We start from the raw sequence: 17,102 nt of genomic DNA, 5'->3' as shown, positions 1-17,102 counted from the left end.
CACTCCTTCTACAAATTACTTAATTATTTTGGTTCAAAGACGGAAAATTTCTATTTCATAGGTGCTTGGCAAGCAGCAGTGTTCATTGTAAAGCTGCATGCAAATATCAGTGCACTGTAAACAGCCCTGTCTTCTTACAGGCATTGGAAAACACCAGTATGAGATAGAAATAACCAATTTGTACAGGCTTCAAAACGATCTTTGGAAGTCTACAACAACAATAACAATATGAGATAAACAGCTGATAATTAATGTAACAGCAGAAGTGGCAGCTTTCTTCAAAGAAGCAGCTGTCCGCTAGTTAATTTACTAGGTAACATTTCATTTTCACATGCACAAATAGTTTTAAGCAGGATAATAACAGCTCGTTGGTAATACAATGTACAGATTAAGTTTCTAAGAGGCACTTCTCTTTTGTTAATATATACTTTGATTTGATGCACATCCCTGAAGGTCCTCCATATCAATGGGATCTATGGAAGATGTTGGCTGAATGAATAAATTTCAGAATAAGTCCCTGGTAGAGTTGTTTCACACTGACCAAGAAAATATTCCAATGAGGTAGATAAGAAGTGAAAATAAGCACAACATATATATTGTACTCATCATTTTTTATCTATCCAATTAAATAACTTTATCAATAATTGACTGTTTTTATTGTAACATACATACTGTGTAATTTCACACTTTCCTGGCATACATTCTCCTTCTGTGATTCTTGGGTGTACTGTCAGATCCACAATATTTTGGTGAACAACTGTTCCAATATTATCAGGTGGTGCTGATGGAACGAAGTGTCTGCTGCAGATTCGTGGTATTTGTACCTGCCAGTCCAGAGTTCACCTGCACTATGCCATGTTTGGGGGTTGGGGTGAGTGTTGGTGTGACAGTGAAGGGAGGTGCCTCAGTTGCCTTCCGACCTCTGCCCCTGTCACATCTCACCTCATGCCTTGCTCAGTTGGAATCCAGTATCCCCGTTGATTAAATTATCGGTCATACAAGTTTCAATTGCTTCTTTTATAATGTTTTCCCAAAATTTACTGGTGGCAGCCAGGATTTTTGATTGCTGGTAATTCATTTTATCTCGATTTTCAGTGCAGTGTTTGATTATTGCAGACTTGTTGGGCTCCAGTCAACAAGTATAATGCTCATGTTCTATACATCAATCTTCAATTGTACAGATTGTTTGTCCAATATAAGCTTTTCTGCATTCACACAGAACTTGGCACACATCCACTTTTTTGAGATTCAGGTTGTATTTCACTGCTCCTAATAAAGATTGTGTTTCATCTGGTGGAAGGAAAACAATTATTATGTGGTGTTTTCGCACAAGTATGCCAGTTTTTAAGGATACCTTGCCTGCAAAGCGCATGAAAGTTGTGTTCTTATCTTCTTCTTCTTCTTCTTCTGTGTTTTCATCTTCCATGTCACTCTTAGGGCTCTTGAGTAACAAATTAGTTGCTGTATCCATTCTCATGGAAGACAGATTCCTGGTGAAACAGCTCTGCCATCAGAACTTCTTCATCTCAGATGGAGTATGTCCAGTGTATCAGTGTTGAGCACTCTGTTCTTCTGCATAGGATGGTGGCAGCTGGAGGCATGGGGATATAGATCAGTACATGCTTGGCTTACAATTTATATAGTGTACGAAAGGGCTATTGGGCCTATGCTGAACTAGGACATCAAGAAAAGGAAGTTCACCATCTTCTTCTATTTCCACAGAAAATTGAATGTTTTCATGGATGAAATTCTGAAGTTCTAAGAAATCCTGTGTCCATGTGCCATATGGCAAAAGTGTCATCAGTGTACTGAAAGAAACAAACATGTTTTAGTTCAGCAGTTTCCAGTGCTCATCCTTGAAGTACTCTATGGACAGATTTGTTACAGCTGGCAAGAATGGGCTGGCTGTGGCTATGCTCGTAGTGTTGTCCATTATAACAAAATAAACAGTGTCAGAACATGTCTAAAAAGTTCTGACAGCTCAGGGCCAAACATCTCACTGATTAGTTTTATGGAGTCTCCAAGAGGGTCTTGAGTGAAAAGCAGGAGAACATCAAAGCTGAACATAATGCCGGACTCCTGCAGCCTTACCTCTTCAGCCAACGAATGAAATCTTCTGAAGTTCATATGTGACAAGTACCCTTACCGATGTGCTCGCCCAACAGATAGCCAGATGCTTTGTTGGGATATGTTGGTGTTCCAGTGTTGCTCACTATTGGTCATGTGCCTTCCTTGTGGGTCCCCGGCATGCCATACAATTTGGATGGTACAGCAATGCACTGGCGAAGTGATTTGGTGACATCACTGGTGAGTGCCCTATTTTTTAACAGGGCAGAGGTGCTTTGCTGCACTTTCTTAGTTCAATCTGCTGCTATTTTCTGGTATGCTGGATTATACCTCTAGCACTTTTCGCTCATAGTCCTTGCATTGGAAGGGAACTGTGGCACTGCTCTGATTGCCTGGGAGGACAAGAATTTGTTTGTTTTCTCAGAGTGTGAACATGCTGTCCTTTTTGTTTTGGAAATGTTCCATGGCAGAACCAAATTGGTGAGATTTCAGAAGGTTTTCTGATGATTTTCCTCTGTGGTATTGCTTGGTACTCGTCGAGTTGCCTGCTTCACAGTACACACAATCTCAGCAACTGGGAGATATGTAGATGTTGCCACGAAGCTCTTTCGTTTCTCCAATACCGACATCACTGTGTCATCCAGTGGTTTTCCTATGAGAGTGGTCACTGTGTGTTTGTTGGCTGCATCATCTACTGACTGCTTCACAAAAAAAATCGAGAAAACTTGGCGATATGACTCTCGATTTCTTGTATGCAAATACAACTGGATCTAGGTCACTTTGTCAACCCACTCCCATGAATCTGCAGAGAGTACAGAGGATATCTGCATATGAAGCGTTAAGAGATCTCTGGCATTAACATCATGCTGTTGTCGAGTGAAGGGGATCCCAGCCCTGACCATGGCCAGGCTAACTCTTTGTTAGAAGTGGTTAGCTGCAGGGGTGCTGATGAGATGTGCCACTTTGGTGAATGTATGTGTGGCACCTTCATCCTGACACCTTAGCAAAATGGTGAGGCAGCTTGGCAGCAGTCTTTTCTAGTTGCCAAGCTTATCAAGCTTTTTCATACTGCCCACTGAGATGGTTAGCAAGTGATTTGAGACTTTCACATTAACCAAGTGCACAAGTATGAAATGCAGACTATTTGTGTAAAAAAAAACATGTTAAATTCAGAAGAATGTAATTAGTGCTTTATTCAAAGTATGCTCCATCATTTGTTATACATTTTTCCAATCTTTTGGGCAATTTGTGAATACCACACCAGTAAAAATTTTCCCCTTTTGATGCGAACCATTCATTGAGCCATTTTTTTCACATATTCATACAAACCAAAGCATTGCTCAGCAATTGCGTGATCCATCAATGCAAACAAGTGGTAATCAGAGGTAGCCAAGTCTGGTGAGTAAGCTGCATGGGGTAGAACTTCCCAGTCAAGTGCTTCCAATGTGTCGCGAACCGGTTTTGCCATACGTGAAGGAGCATTGTCCCGCAGAAAAATGACAAGTACCGGATGGTTCAAATTGGTCAATAGTTGCTGGTAACATTTGGTATTAACCATTTCTCCAGGTTTTAGCAGCTCATAGTATACCATGCCCCTTTGATCCCACCAAACACAGAGCATCGTCTATCTGCGAAAGTGATTCGGTCTTGCGGTCAATGTGGATGGTGTGCCTAGATCCATCCATGATTTTTTGCATTTGGGATTCTCAAAATAAATCTACTTTTCATCCCCTGTAATTACACAAAGCAAAAATAACTTCCTTTTGTACTGAGCAAGCAAAACCTCACATTTTTTTTGTACATTTCCATTTGCCCATTTTTTAACTCATGTGGTACCCATCTACCAGTCTTCGGAATCTTTTCCATCTCTCGTAGCTGATTGGCAACAGCTTGTTGACTAATGTCCAATTGCTCAGCAAACTTTTTTTGTGTTTGTGAATCATCTTTCTTCAACAACGCTTCCAACTCCACAGCTTTGTATTTTTTGGCAGTTTTCCACATTTCTTGTTTGCAACATCAAAGTCATAATTTTCGAAATGCTGAAGTCGTTATTCACATGTATCTTGTGATAAAGCATGTTCAGCATGCTCACCATAAGCTTCCCAAAGTAACTGGTATAACTCAGCAGCAGTTTTCTTCAAATGCAAACAAAAAATTAATGCTGTCTACAAATGTCCATTGTTTGGCATAAATTTCGACGTATTGAACATAACAACACCACATTTTCCCAATTTATCACTCATACATGTCTGTCACTTGTTGATGACAGAACAAAACGGTGCAGTGTCAAATCTTTATAGTACAAACTGCATTAGTGCCACATATATTGCCTGAAATTTGTATTTCATACTTTTACATTTGATATATTGCTTCCATGGTACTCAAGGGCACTGCTGAATCCCCAAGAACGACTTGGAAGATGAAAGTACAGAAGAAAAAGATAAGACCACCACTTTCAGACTGTTTGCAGGCAATGCATTGCCAAAAACTGGCAGACTACTGTGAAAACACCAGATAACACCAGTTTTCCACTCACCAGCCAATACACAAGCTTTATAAGAAACAGTGAAAGATGATCTGGGTCTCAAAAAGGCAGGGAGTGTACTTTGTTCCATGTGAATTTCAACCCTTATATTGACAAACTTGAGTGCCATATCCACTTACTGCAGCCCAACAAGTCTGCAATAGCAGAATACTGCACTGAAAATGGATTAAGATAAATTAGCAGCAAATAAGACTCCTGGTTACCACTAATAAATTTTTGGATTGCATTTTAAGAGAGCCAATTGAAATGCATGTGAATGATAACCTAATCAACAGAAATACTGGCTTCCAAGTAAGCAAGGCACGGGAACTAATACTAAGCTCCAGCAATGCAAAACGAGACTCCCAGGTGCAAGATGTGGTAGGGATGACAGATGGAAAGCAATTGAGACTCTTCCCGCCACCATCACAGCCACACGCATCCCCGCCACCAGGCACAGCAGAGCGCCATAGACACCAGAACTCTGGACCAGCAGGTATAAAAACTGTGAGCCCATAGCAGACAGTTCATTCAATCAGTACCATCTGATCACGGCAGAACAGCTGTCTGCAGAAATATTGTGGACTTTCGACAAGTGTATCCAGCAGTACACCCAAGAATCTCGAAGCAGCATGAGATAATTATTTATGGCAAATTTAACAGTATTTCAGTTATCTTTTAAGTCTGATATCCAGCTGAACACAGAAGTTTTACAGTCAAGTTCCGTTTGTCTCTTTCAAATCATATAATGTAGGCTTTAGAACTACTGCAACTAAAATATTTGCTTTAAACCAATTATAAACCTAGTCAGGCTCTATCTTAATAGCAGTTGTTTTCAGTGAATTTTGGCCTAATATCAGAATGCTAATGTCCTCAGCTAAAGAATGTGTATCACCATTCATTTTTATGTACTGTGTGAATTCCTATCTAAATTAATGGGAAGGATTTGTTGATGTGTATCAGAGTGGTTGTTCATCCTCTTTTTATTCAGATTATGTGAATCATGGTTTTACATTTTTTACTGTTGAGTCAATTAATTTCAAGGTTTAACAAGTTCTCATGTTTTTGAGTAAACTATTTAAAGAATGTGCTGACCACAACAAGTGCGAGGTGCAGCTGATGTTTTAGAACCCCTGAAACAAATTGTATGGCAGGGTCTGGAAATGTTCATTCCATACTTGCTCGATTGGGCTGTCTGTCTCAGTGAACCAGGAGTCTGGGTGTCATGTGATCTGACCTTCGACAGTCTTCTCTTCCTTCTTCCTCTGTTCCTCCCACTTTAAGAGCCCCTGTGTGCCAGACTTGAAAAGCAAAGTAGGAGGCTGCAAATGTAGAACTGGACACAAACATTCTCTATGGGAAATTTCAGTTACCTCTTGTGGAAGGTTCACTCTCTTATTTTTAATTGTGCCATGATTAGGGCTACTAAACCTTATTAATATTTCAATGAGAATTTGTAAATGGCTTCATATTTTTCTAAAATGATCGTTAACAAATTATTTTGAGGTGTATAGCAGATTAGTATCAAATTGTCGTTGAGCTAGCTGTTATGGGAATGACAGACATCTGGCAGCAAAACTATCAGAACATACAAAAAAATTGAAGGAATTGTTAGTTCTATAATCTTTTTTCCAGCAAAATTGTCTTAACACTGCACACTGGACAACAGAAAGGCATAAAGTTTATTAACAATAGCATTGTAGTACAAAGTACATCAACAACAAGTGAAATCTTCTACAAGATTATTGTCTAAAATAGTGATGCTATGGTTTATTACTTCCCTAGTCTCTAACCTTACATTATCATCACGAACAGCAGAACTGGAAGTATGTAACCCCTCTCAGACAGAGTGCCCAAAGTGATTACATCTACAGCTTTGCTGCCAAAGGTATGCCATCAGCACTTTATATCAGTTCCAGATCACGAACTTTAGTCACAGTTTTCAATTAAATTATCCAGCTGCTTTGCGATTGACATATAAATGGACATACAAGGTGTGATCAAAGAATAATGGGACTTCTTCAATTTTGCGGGCTTTATAATCCTATTTTCTATTTTTTATTTTTATTTATTTATTTACTTTATCTTGTTGGTACACATGTTCCTGATGCATATTTGCATTTTCAGCTGTTCTGAATATTTACTTTATTCCAGAATGAAATTCTCACTCTGCAGTGCAGTGTGTGCCGATAGGGTAGCTCAATTGGTAGAGCATTTGCCCACAAAAGGCAAAGGTACCGAGTTCAAGTCTCGGTCCTGCACACAGTTTTACTCTGCCAGGAAGTTTCATATCAGCGCACACTCCACTGCAGAGTGAAAATTTTGTTCTGGAAACATTGTTCTGGAAACATCTCCTAAGGTGTGGCTATGCCATGTCTTCGCAATATTCTTTCTTCCAGGACTGCTAGTTCCGTAATGTTTGCAGAAGAGCTTCTGTCAAGTTTGGAAGGTAGGAGATGAGGTAGTGGCAGAAGTAAAGCTGTGAGGGGTGTGTTGTGAGTCATGCTTGGGTAGCTCAGTTGGTAGAGCACTTGCCCATGAAAGGCAAAGGTCCCAAGTTCGAGTCTCGGTCCAGCACACATATTTACTCTGCCAGGAAGTTTCATTTATTTTTTGGTTGACAGTCGAGAAGGGTCTAGCGTTTTCAAGTGCTTGGTGAATTTTTACTTTTGAAAAAGATGGATCAAAGAATTTGCATTAAATTTTACTTGCAAAAAGGAATGAAGTGCAACTCCGCATTCAAAATGTTGACTGTGGCCTTTGGTAAGTCTACTATGAGTAAGGAAAGGGTTTATGACTGGTACGAACATTTTAAAGAGGGCCAAGAGGGCGTTGAAGATAACAATTGCACGGAACACCCTACCACATGAATTACTAGTGACAATGTGGAAGAAGTAAGGAAAACGGTTCTGGGAAATTGCTGAATCACCTTCAGAGAGGTTGCTGATGATGTAAGTATATTCTTTGGCTTATGACAATGATATCCTTCGTTTCAATGACTGCTTCACAGACTGTGCCATATGGATCCTTTTTTTTTCTCTCCTTTTCTGCTACTCCTCCCCCCCCCCCCCCCCCTCCCCTCACCTCTCCCCTGACCTTCAACTAACCTGCAGCACTTCACTGTCCGCCACTCCCACCACACTATCCCTACCCCTCCCCACCCCAGCCACCTTCTTGCCTCCACCCAGTCGCCACTCCCATCAAGCACTGGTGCTGCTGCTTGCAGTGTGGTTTCTGTTGCCTGAGACTGCAGTCGTGTGTGTGAGTTGCATTTGCGTGTCTTTGTGTGTGTGTGTGTGTGTGTGTGTGTGTGTGTGTGTGTGTGTGTGTGTGTGCGTGTGTGTGTGTGCGCGCGCACGTGTGTGTGTGTGTGTGTGTGTGTGTGTGTGTGTGTGTGTGCGCACGCGGGTGTGTGTGTGCGCGTGCGTGTGTGTGCTCTATTGTTGACGAAGGCCTTAGTGGCCGAAAGCTTTAATTGTGCGAGTCTTTTTGCTGTGCCTATCTGTGACTCAGCATCTCCGCTATATGGTGAGTAGCAACTTTCTTTTCAGAATGTTGTCATTTGTTGCCACTGATCTGTTTGCTACTCCATCAGTGAATGAAATAAATTGCTGAATTGTTTATGCAGTACCAAAGAAGTGTGCATTCAAACAAAAAGTAATGCACAGTACATTGTGTACAGTGCTTCACTTCACACTGAAACTGATTGCCAAAGCAAAGTGAAGGAAAATATTTTACAAATTATCCCCAAATCAATGCTAATCTACATTTGAGGCACTTTATAGCAGATATGGGTTAGCTAAGATGTTGTACCCCTGGAGGCACCGGCATTATTATTATTTTTTGTCTGTCTTTTAACTGGTTCTAACTAAACAAACACTTGAATTTGCCATAATGCTGTATATACAACATTTATCATTAATTCATTAATTAGGTTGAAGCTTTGAATCCATGATTACATCAGTGCATTTGGTTTCACTGGAAACCATGTCAATGAAGAGTAACTGATAATTTAAATTATAACTTCAGTGTGTAACAGTGAAAATAGTTAGAGTTTATCAGCAGATTTGAGAGTATTGACATCACTTATTAGAAAATCCTCATTCCTCTTTTTACAATAATCTGTTTCAGTTTTCCAAAAACTAATTACCATGAAAGATAATTGTAATTAAAGTTCAGACATACTAAAAATTACTTTTGTCATTTGAGCCAGTAAGCCTCTTAGATTCTAGGATTTGGCTTTATAATATTGTTGCATAATTTTTTTGAACCAGATATTATCCTTCATTATTCAGTAAAGCCTTTAATTAAAGATTTGACTAAATTAACATAATTTCAAACTTTACTTGTAAATATGTAATTCACAGTGGAGTATACAAAACAGAATGGTTATCTTTTTTCATTTTGTTAATGAACAATATGTTAGTTAAAGCAAGTTACTGAAATCTATAGAGTGCATCTGCTCTAGTAAACAGTTTTACAGACTGTAATGACCGAGCAAGGTGGCACAGTGGTTAGCACACCGGACTTGCATTCAGGAGGATGACGGTTCAAGTCGTGTCCGGCCATCCTGGTTTAGGTTTTCCGTGATTTCCCTAAATTTCTTCAGGCAAATGCTGGGATGGTTTCTTTGAGAGAGCATGGCTGACTTCCTTCCCCATCCCTCCCTGATCCGATGGGGTCGATGACCTTGCTATTTGGTCCCCTCCCCCAAATCAATCAACCAACAAACTATAATGGAATCATCAAAATCACAAAATGTCATTATGCCAATCTATAAGTACTCTTCCTCACTCAAAAGTCTTCAATATGCCCCCAGCAATCACATAAGTAAGACCTACACATAACAAGTCTGCTGTTAGCACCCAACACAGTAAGGTCTATGCATAACATGTCCATATCAGTTTCACAATCAGTTAACATCCAGTGAGAATCCACATCCTGCTACCATCAAACTAACACTCCGACAGAAGTGCATCCACACTTATAATCATGATAACAATTTCATGTTATTTGCATCAATAAAGGTCAGTGACACACTTTATACAGTAATGTTTATTACAGCCTGCATGTGACTTGTATCTTATCAACTCTTCTATTATGAATAATGAGACAAAGGTGGCAGAAGATATTTAAGTGTGGTTTTATTTTGATGAACTGTGATTTGAGAGACAATTAGCCTCACTCTCACTACATACTGAACTTCTGTCACTGGTCTATTACTGTTACTGTATTGAGAGTGAATTCAGTTGAGTGTCAAGTAATGTTCTATACAAGTGAACTGAGTATAGACAATAAGGACAGACTGATAGACTGTGCAGATGAGCTAACACTGAGTGTTATAGTTGTTTATGGCATCGAGAATTAAGGATACCTTACTTGGTTGCTCAGTAACATTGTTTTGGATGAAAATGAACAGGGAAATTTGTACTCAATTTACCATTGGAATAATACATAAAGAACTATCAACTGATAGAGACTGGTCACCATGCCAATGTAAACATCTAATCTGAATAAATATGGAATCATAAAAAGTTTAACTGTATTCATCAGTAAACTGCATGACTATGAACAAAAGCAGTTCCATATTATGGAACTTCAACTCTGCGTGTGCCACTGAGGAACTTCAACCTACAACCAAGTTAGTAAACTTATAATATGTGACAACATAACTGCATCCTGTAGTTACTGGTCAAAGTGAGAGTAGATTAGGGGGAGTAACACAGCAATGCATCAAATAACACTCACATTTATATAGCATTTCCTCATTCAGTTCAGTTAAGAAATAGATATTCACTGTTAAACAATGGAAAGTCCAGGAAGCAATAACCACAATACGGAAAGGATTTATTGCTAATCACCACTCAGAGGAGGCACTGAGTCACCTTCTAACCCGTCAACACACATACTTAGTCCTTTTCCCTTCTCTGATGACTGTCGCCCCCCCCCCCCCCCCCCCCCCCCCTGCTCCCAAGCACAGCCTTCCCACACAGCAGCCTATACCCTATCCTGTTCTCACCACATCCCTGCATGCTCCCACAAGCAGCACTAGTACCATCCCCCACCCCTACCCGTTATTCCTCCCGCTCTCTGCCTCGCATCTCATCCATACCCCCACTATCTACACCATCTAGATTGATGCTCACCTCAGATGCTGTTGCCGTCAGTCTTTGGTGCCTGCAGATGACAGTGGCTATATGTGTGTGAGTTGTGATTGTTAGAATGTGTGTCTCTTTTCTAATTCTGATGAAGGACACAGTCCAAAAGTTGAACATTTCTACCATTCTGTTTCACTGTGCCTGTCTGTGACTCAACAGCTCCTCTATGTGGTCAGTAGCTATCTATCCTTTCCATATTGTAGATATTCTTTGTTCCTATATAAAGATTATTAATATGAACACAGTAACAAATAAAGTAAATTGAACAGAACTTGTCATCTTACTCTTGGTGGTGGAGGCTGCCCATCAGCTGTACCACTCCATTGTCCAGATGAAAGGCGTTCAACATGATCACTATCAAGCACACACAAAGAAGCAAGTGCCAACCACAGTGTAGGAGTATGTAGGCATTCAGTTGGGCCACGCTGATTCTCGTCCAGCTTTGTCAAATTCAGAATATTCTCTGCCACTGCACCTTTTGTCACATCAGCCCACACTTCTGACAACTTGCCCTTAAAGGTGAACCAAAGAGATTTATTTAACTTTATTTGAAATTTTTTAATTTATTAACATCTAAATTTACTTAAAAATAACAAATTTTTTTATAAGACTGCATCTGTTAAATTGTGTCCTAAATTGTGTTCATCAGTTACAACTGTCAGAATGGAACTTCTTTAACAATATGCACACTGTGTAAAACTGCAATTACTTTTTAGATAGGAATCTAATAGAATACATACAGCAGCCATGTCCTTCATTAGTTGAATGATGACTTCAGCCAGTTTTCTCGAAATACAACCTCTCAGCCACCAGCGATCACCAACAAAGTCTCGGGGATGTATTGATGTTGCAAGTGTTACAGTAGTCAAACCTTTTCCTCCAAGAGAATCTTTTCCTTTTACCTTAACTTGAACAGTCAGTGCTTTTGCTATACAGCTCAGGAACACATCCAGTATACCAATCCTGTAACATGTTTATTCTCACTTTACTTACAGTATAAAGATTAATATGTGCAAATAAAATTATTGCATTTATGTTTTACAACATTAAAAGTTATCCAAAGTCACTGTCGCTTTGAATTGACTTAAATTATTATAAGAAACTCACAAAGATAACTTCTGCCTACATTTGAGATTAAGAGCTTCCTGGATGAAATTTTTGATACTGTTGATTTGGACCGGGGTGCACTCAGCCTTGTGATGTCAATTGAGGAGCTACTCGACCGAATAGCAGTGGCTTCAGTCAAGAATACCATCATAACAACCGGGAGAGCAGTGTGCTGACCCCACGCCCCTCCTATCCACATCCTCCACTGAGGATGACACGGCGGTCAGATGGTCCCAGTAGGTCACTCAAGGCCTGAAGACGGAGTGCTATTGATTTGGACCAGTGAGATCGGGGAATGCCTTGTCAAAGTGATCAGTTTTGTTATGGCTACTTCATCATGTATTAAACAGCCATACCATGTCCTGGATTCCATGTTGAAACAGTTTTTGAACGTACTTAAGGTAATTCAAAACTTCAGTGTCCAGTGATGTACCAGATATTAAAATAAACAGCTACTGATGTACATCTAAGCAGTATGATTTCTATGGCACATGACATGAAAGAGGTTCAGTAATTGTCATTGTCTTTGATTTGGCCCTTTCCATGCTCAAATGTCACCTATGACTACCTTCTAGTAGCTTTTCTAGCATATTCTTTGCTATGTCTATGCTAAGATATGTCTGGTATTGATGTATTGACTTAAATTTTGCAAGGTCAAGGAATTATGTACACAATTTGTCTAAAAAGATCACAGTCACTTCTCTGTTCCTACTTCACAAAATGAACTGGTCTCAAAATAAATTGCACATAAAATCCCAATGATAAAAGAAACTATTAATGATGTTTATGATGACAACAATGATGCGGAGAAAGCATGGATAATTGAAGCTCTTACATACCTGTGAATGTCAAATGGTGGTTCGTTGTCTCCAGGACTTTTGCTTGCAACAGAAACAATACTGAAGTCAGCTGGAGGCAGCTTCCTTACTCCCATGATGTTGCCCAACACATCTGGCGACACTTCAGGTAGCATACGCCTCAGTAGTGAAGTGACCTATGGTGAAAGCAACAGAAGTGAGTAAACAAGAAATAATGTAACAAAAAATGTTTCTTTATACATCATCAGGAATTAGAAAAGTATACCAAATAACAAACAAACTGCCCTTATCAACAGATAGGGAATTCCTGTGGTCAGTTGTAGGATAAGAAGTGAAAAACAAATTGCAGAATTACATGTAAACAAACTACAAAGATATTAAAATTAAAATGAGATGGATTATATCTTAAACAAACTCTGCAATGAAAGAAAACTGGATATGTGGTAAACTTATTGTATAACTTCTGATTCAGATACAAAGCCAAGAAACATGTATTGGTCTTCTTACCGTACTGCTCTCTCTGCCTTTTAAATGACTGACGCAGAGTAGCTGCTCTTAATGGATCACAAACCATTGCCACTATGGGACACAAAATGAATGCATTTGGAAAGTTGAATCTTTAAGTTATAAAGACATGATGCAGACAAATAAGATGACCAAGTAAACAAATTTTTGGACTATTAGCAATAAGCTAGTGGTGTAATTTGAGCTTTCAAAATAATTCATGACTTCGCCAACGCTAAATGTACCAAAGAGCAAAGAAATACGTATAGGAAGACACTGGAAAGGATAAATCAAACAATGAAAAGTCCAGGCTGAAATAATAATAATATTAAGAAAAGGACAGACTGCTACTCACTGTGTAGCAGTGACATAGAGTTGCAGACAGGCACAATGAAAAGACAGCTACACATTTTAGATTTTGGCCAAAAGTCCTCCATCTGAAGTAGAAAAAACACCCACAAGCACAACTCTCTCTCACACACACAGATGACCTGTGAAGAAAGCAACAGAAATGAATAAACTCAGTGGCCAGAGACAGTGGTTATGTGTGTGTGTGTGTGTGTGTGTGTGTGTGTGTGTGTGTCCTTTCTACCTCAGAAGAAGACCTTTTTGTCGAAAGTTAAATCTACAACAGTTTCTTCGTTGTGCCTGTCTGCTAGTCAACATCTTCTTTATATGGTGAGCATCAATCTATTCTTTTCAAAATAATGGAATGGATGAACTGCTCAGTTCTTTACCCAGACAAAGATGTGAAGGAGTGAGAAAGGTGAGTCTGGGAAGTAAACAAAGTTTAGTCAACAGGAGCAAACGCAAACCATTCAAATTACAGAAACTTAATGACTTCTGCAAGAAAACAGAGCAGTTGACAGCTGTTCAGATAAATATAAGTGCATAGAAACACACTGTTTTTAATAAGGGAAGGAACAAGGTTGGATATAGCTTAGTCGACAATTTGTAAGATTGCTAACAACCCACTCATGCATCCTACAATTGAGTTGTAGACAGGATGTGGGACTTAGACCAAATAGGACCAACAGGATATGTTATACATATACAAAGACAGGCAGCAAAATTTTCACTTGGTTGTTTGACTCATAGGAGAACGTCGTAGAAATACTGAAAAACGTGAAAGGGCACACTCTTTGAAATACATGCTACTTATTCCACAGACCAAAATTTACAAAGTTTCAAGAAACGTTATTAAGTGAACAGTCTAGGGATATACTACAGCCCACTGTGTCTCAGTCCTATGAATAAAAGTTTAGTCTAGTTATAGCAAGCACCAAGACACTTAAACAGTCATTTTTCACATCCTCCATATACCTTGTAAGTGCTACGTATTTCTCAATGGTTTGCAGAGTCTTGTAATCCCCACTAGATGATCGATGGATAATGCCCTCCTACCGATACCTCTCACTACATTTACGTCCAGCAGGATTACTGCGAGTGGAAGAGAAAGCATCTCCTGCCAATAGGTCATGTGTGCCTGTCAGCTAACTGATTTAAGGTCAAGTGGCTGCAGGATCATTTTCACTTCTATTTGAAGGCAAATGTGTTCCTCTCCATTGACAGCTCAGCTCATCACCAACTGCAATCCCTGCCAGCTACTCTGGCTTTCCACTGATTTAATGACACACAAGAGGACTGGGACATTCACCAGAAGTGGTTACCACAACATTCTCAGGAAACTGACATTTGGTACACACAGTGGCAGCAGACATTTTTACTATCCACCTAACTCCAGTTATATTCTTTCATGCAGAAATTGGTCCCAGTGTCAGAAGGCTCAAAATGACCTCTTTCAGACATTTATGCTTTGTTGGCAGAACATTTTTCGATTTAAATGCATATGATTGCAGCCCAGTTAGAATTTTACCGACACAGGAAATCAGACTTAGAAAGGTACACTTCATGGTTCACAAATCTTTAAGGCTTGAATAGAAAATTTATATTCTTGAGGCCTGCTGTAAGATGAAAGTTTAATTACATACTTCGCAATTCATCTTAGTTTTGACAGATATTTACACACACATGCTCTAGGAAAGTCAGATCCCTCAGTGGCATAGCTCGTACCTTTTAAATTTCCCAAGTCACTAAGTAACCACTTTTCACTAATTTTTAAATGTCTATGATGATCATAGCAAGACCCAATGAAGTACAACAGCTTTCCTTCGAAGCTCTTGCTTCTTCACCTCTTCACCCATGCCAAGGCATCTGCTTCTGGCCCTGGGTGCTGATTTAGCGAGTGAGGGATTTTGTAGTCCTGCCGAATGTATCATTGGATGACATCATACTAGCAATACACATTATTACACCTACAACAGGCAAGGTCACAGTAAGTGGTGAGCAGATAGCACCTCCAGAAAGTGACTTCTGTCCAGTATGTAATGTATTCCTCTTCATGGTCGAATGAAGAACTGATGAAAACTCTGCAATAAATCAATTGTTCATGATACCATCATGTAATGATTGGGCCTGCTTGGGATCTGAGTATCATGATGTTTCAACTGTTGCTATAAAGTTCTATTTTGGTGGACAGTGATACCATTAAGCCAAGTGATTGATTTCAGCATCGCCTATGAGGGGTTTCCAGCACTGTGATTCCAGTGGTGTTAACTTCAATTGTTCTGATTGTAGAGCTGCAAAAATTAATTTACATAAAGTAACTCTTATGAACTATGCAGCATTTTGTTAGTGTTTCAGTGCATTCAACAAATTGTTAATAATTGCCCTTTGTGATCCCAATTGGGGACTTCAAAACACAGTATGTGTACAGCTGTAGATTTAGAAATCCAAACACCTCCTATCAATGAGTGACATAAAATTCTGAGAGGCCACTGAAAAAGTAACAAACAAGTTATTGTATCAAACATTTCTCTTTTAAAAAAATGTATAAAAAGAAAACAGGAAACAAAGAAACAAGAATGAGGTTAAGTAAATCATTGCCAGGAACCCACTCTCATTCATAGTTCATCTTTCAGATTTTATTTGTTACAAAAATAGTGGAACGTTAATACTTTAATCACTGTGAGCCTCTCCATACACCACAGTGTTAAACATTGGCTCCTCTCTGTCAATCTATGGTTTATGTATTTTCAGGAAGAAATATTTCAGAAAACTTCTGGTAAGCTAGTATCTCTTTTACATCATCTACTGAATGTGATACTGGGTAATCAGCTTCTCTTTTGACACTTTCCATTTATAATGCGATACCCATTATTCAGAGAAGCATTTTTTGTAATATTTCCAGAGTTAGTTTGCTTTAGTCTCATTATTCAGCTTTTGCAGACATTATTTTTAATAAATTTTAATTGATAAATGCTTGTTTTTTTCTCAACTTATTATTTATAGCCTTCAAACAGAGAGATGAAAGTGAAAAATGAAATATTTATGCACTGACTCACTTGGCGCTGAACACGTGCAGAACCTGTATGAAGCAGACTCAATAAGTCTCTTAGAAGACCGTACTGATGTGCCAGGTAGCTGCGGCCAACACTGCTACCACTCAGAGCCAGTACCATTGACAACATTTCAAAACAATAGGTATCAGCAGCTGGTTTTGTGCTTCCCTCTGTGTTGGTACTTGCACCTTCTTTACTGGCATTGCTGGAAGTACCAGCACTTGTCACTGTTGTTGTTATTGTTGTTGCTGCTGTTGTTGATGTTGTCATTGCAGCTGCTGCTCCAGTTGTTGCAGAACTTGCATGCTGCTGCTGGCCTGAGCAAAGTAGTGTCTCCCAGTCTTCACGAACTCGCACTGCTTCTTTACGAATAGCTTGAACTATATGCACGCATACCTGTAAACCATAAAATGAGGCAATTATACATATTTTACTGGAGATTGATGACTTTTCATTGCAATTATGAGTTAACATTTCTCACAGCAATCATAAAACCAACTGCACAGAAGAAAAGATTGATGTT

At 39.2% G+C, this 17,102-nt stretch overlaps 1 protein-coding gene across 1 annotated transcript in view; it reads right to left on the bottom strand.

Annotated features, from left to right (window-relative positions):
* LOC124613550 (E3 ubiquitin-protein ligase MYCBP2-like) overlaps window positions 1-17,102 on the bottom strand; it is a gene marked incomplete at its 5' end in the record, with an annotated part of 333,858 nt that overhangs the window by 62,953 nt on the left and 253,803 nt on the right. The window contains 4 exons of the mRNA XM_047142262.1: window positions 11,034-11,261; window positions 11,490-11,712; window positions 12,696-12,850; window positions 16,583-16,975. Coding sequence (XP_046998218.1) covers window positions 11,034-11,261; window positions 11,490-11,712; window positions 12,696-12,850; window positions 16,583-16,975 — 999 coding nt within the window. The remainder of the gene's footprint in view (window positions 1-11,033; window positions 11,262-11,489; window positions 11,713-12,695; window positions 12,851-16,582; window positions 16,976-17,102) is intronic.

The sequence above is a fragment of the Schistocerca americana genome, chromosome 4, assembly GCF_021461395.2.
Source record: "Schistocerca americana isolate TAMUIC-IGC-003095 chromosome 4, iqSchAmer2.1, whole genome shotgun sequence".
Taxonomy (NCBI): Eukaryota; Metazoa; Arthropoda; class Insecta; order Orthoptera; family Acrididae; genus Schistocerca; species Schistocerca americana.
This window is presented reverse-complemented; position numbering and strand designations above follow the sequence as displayed.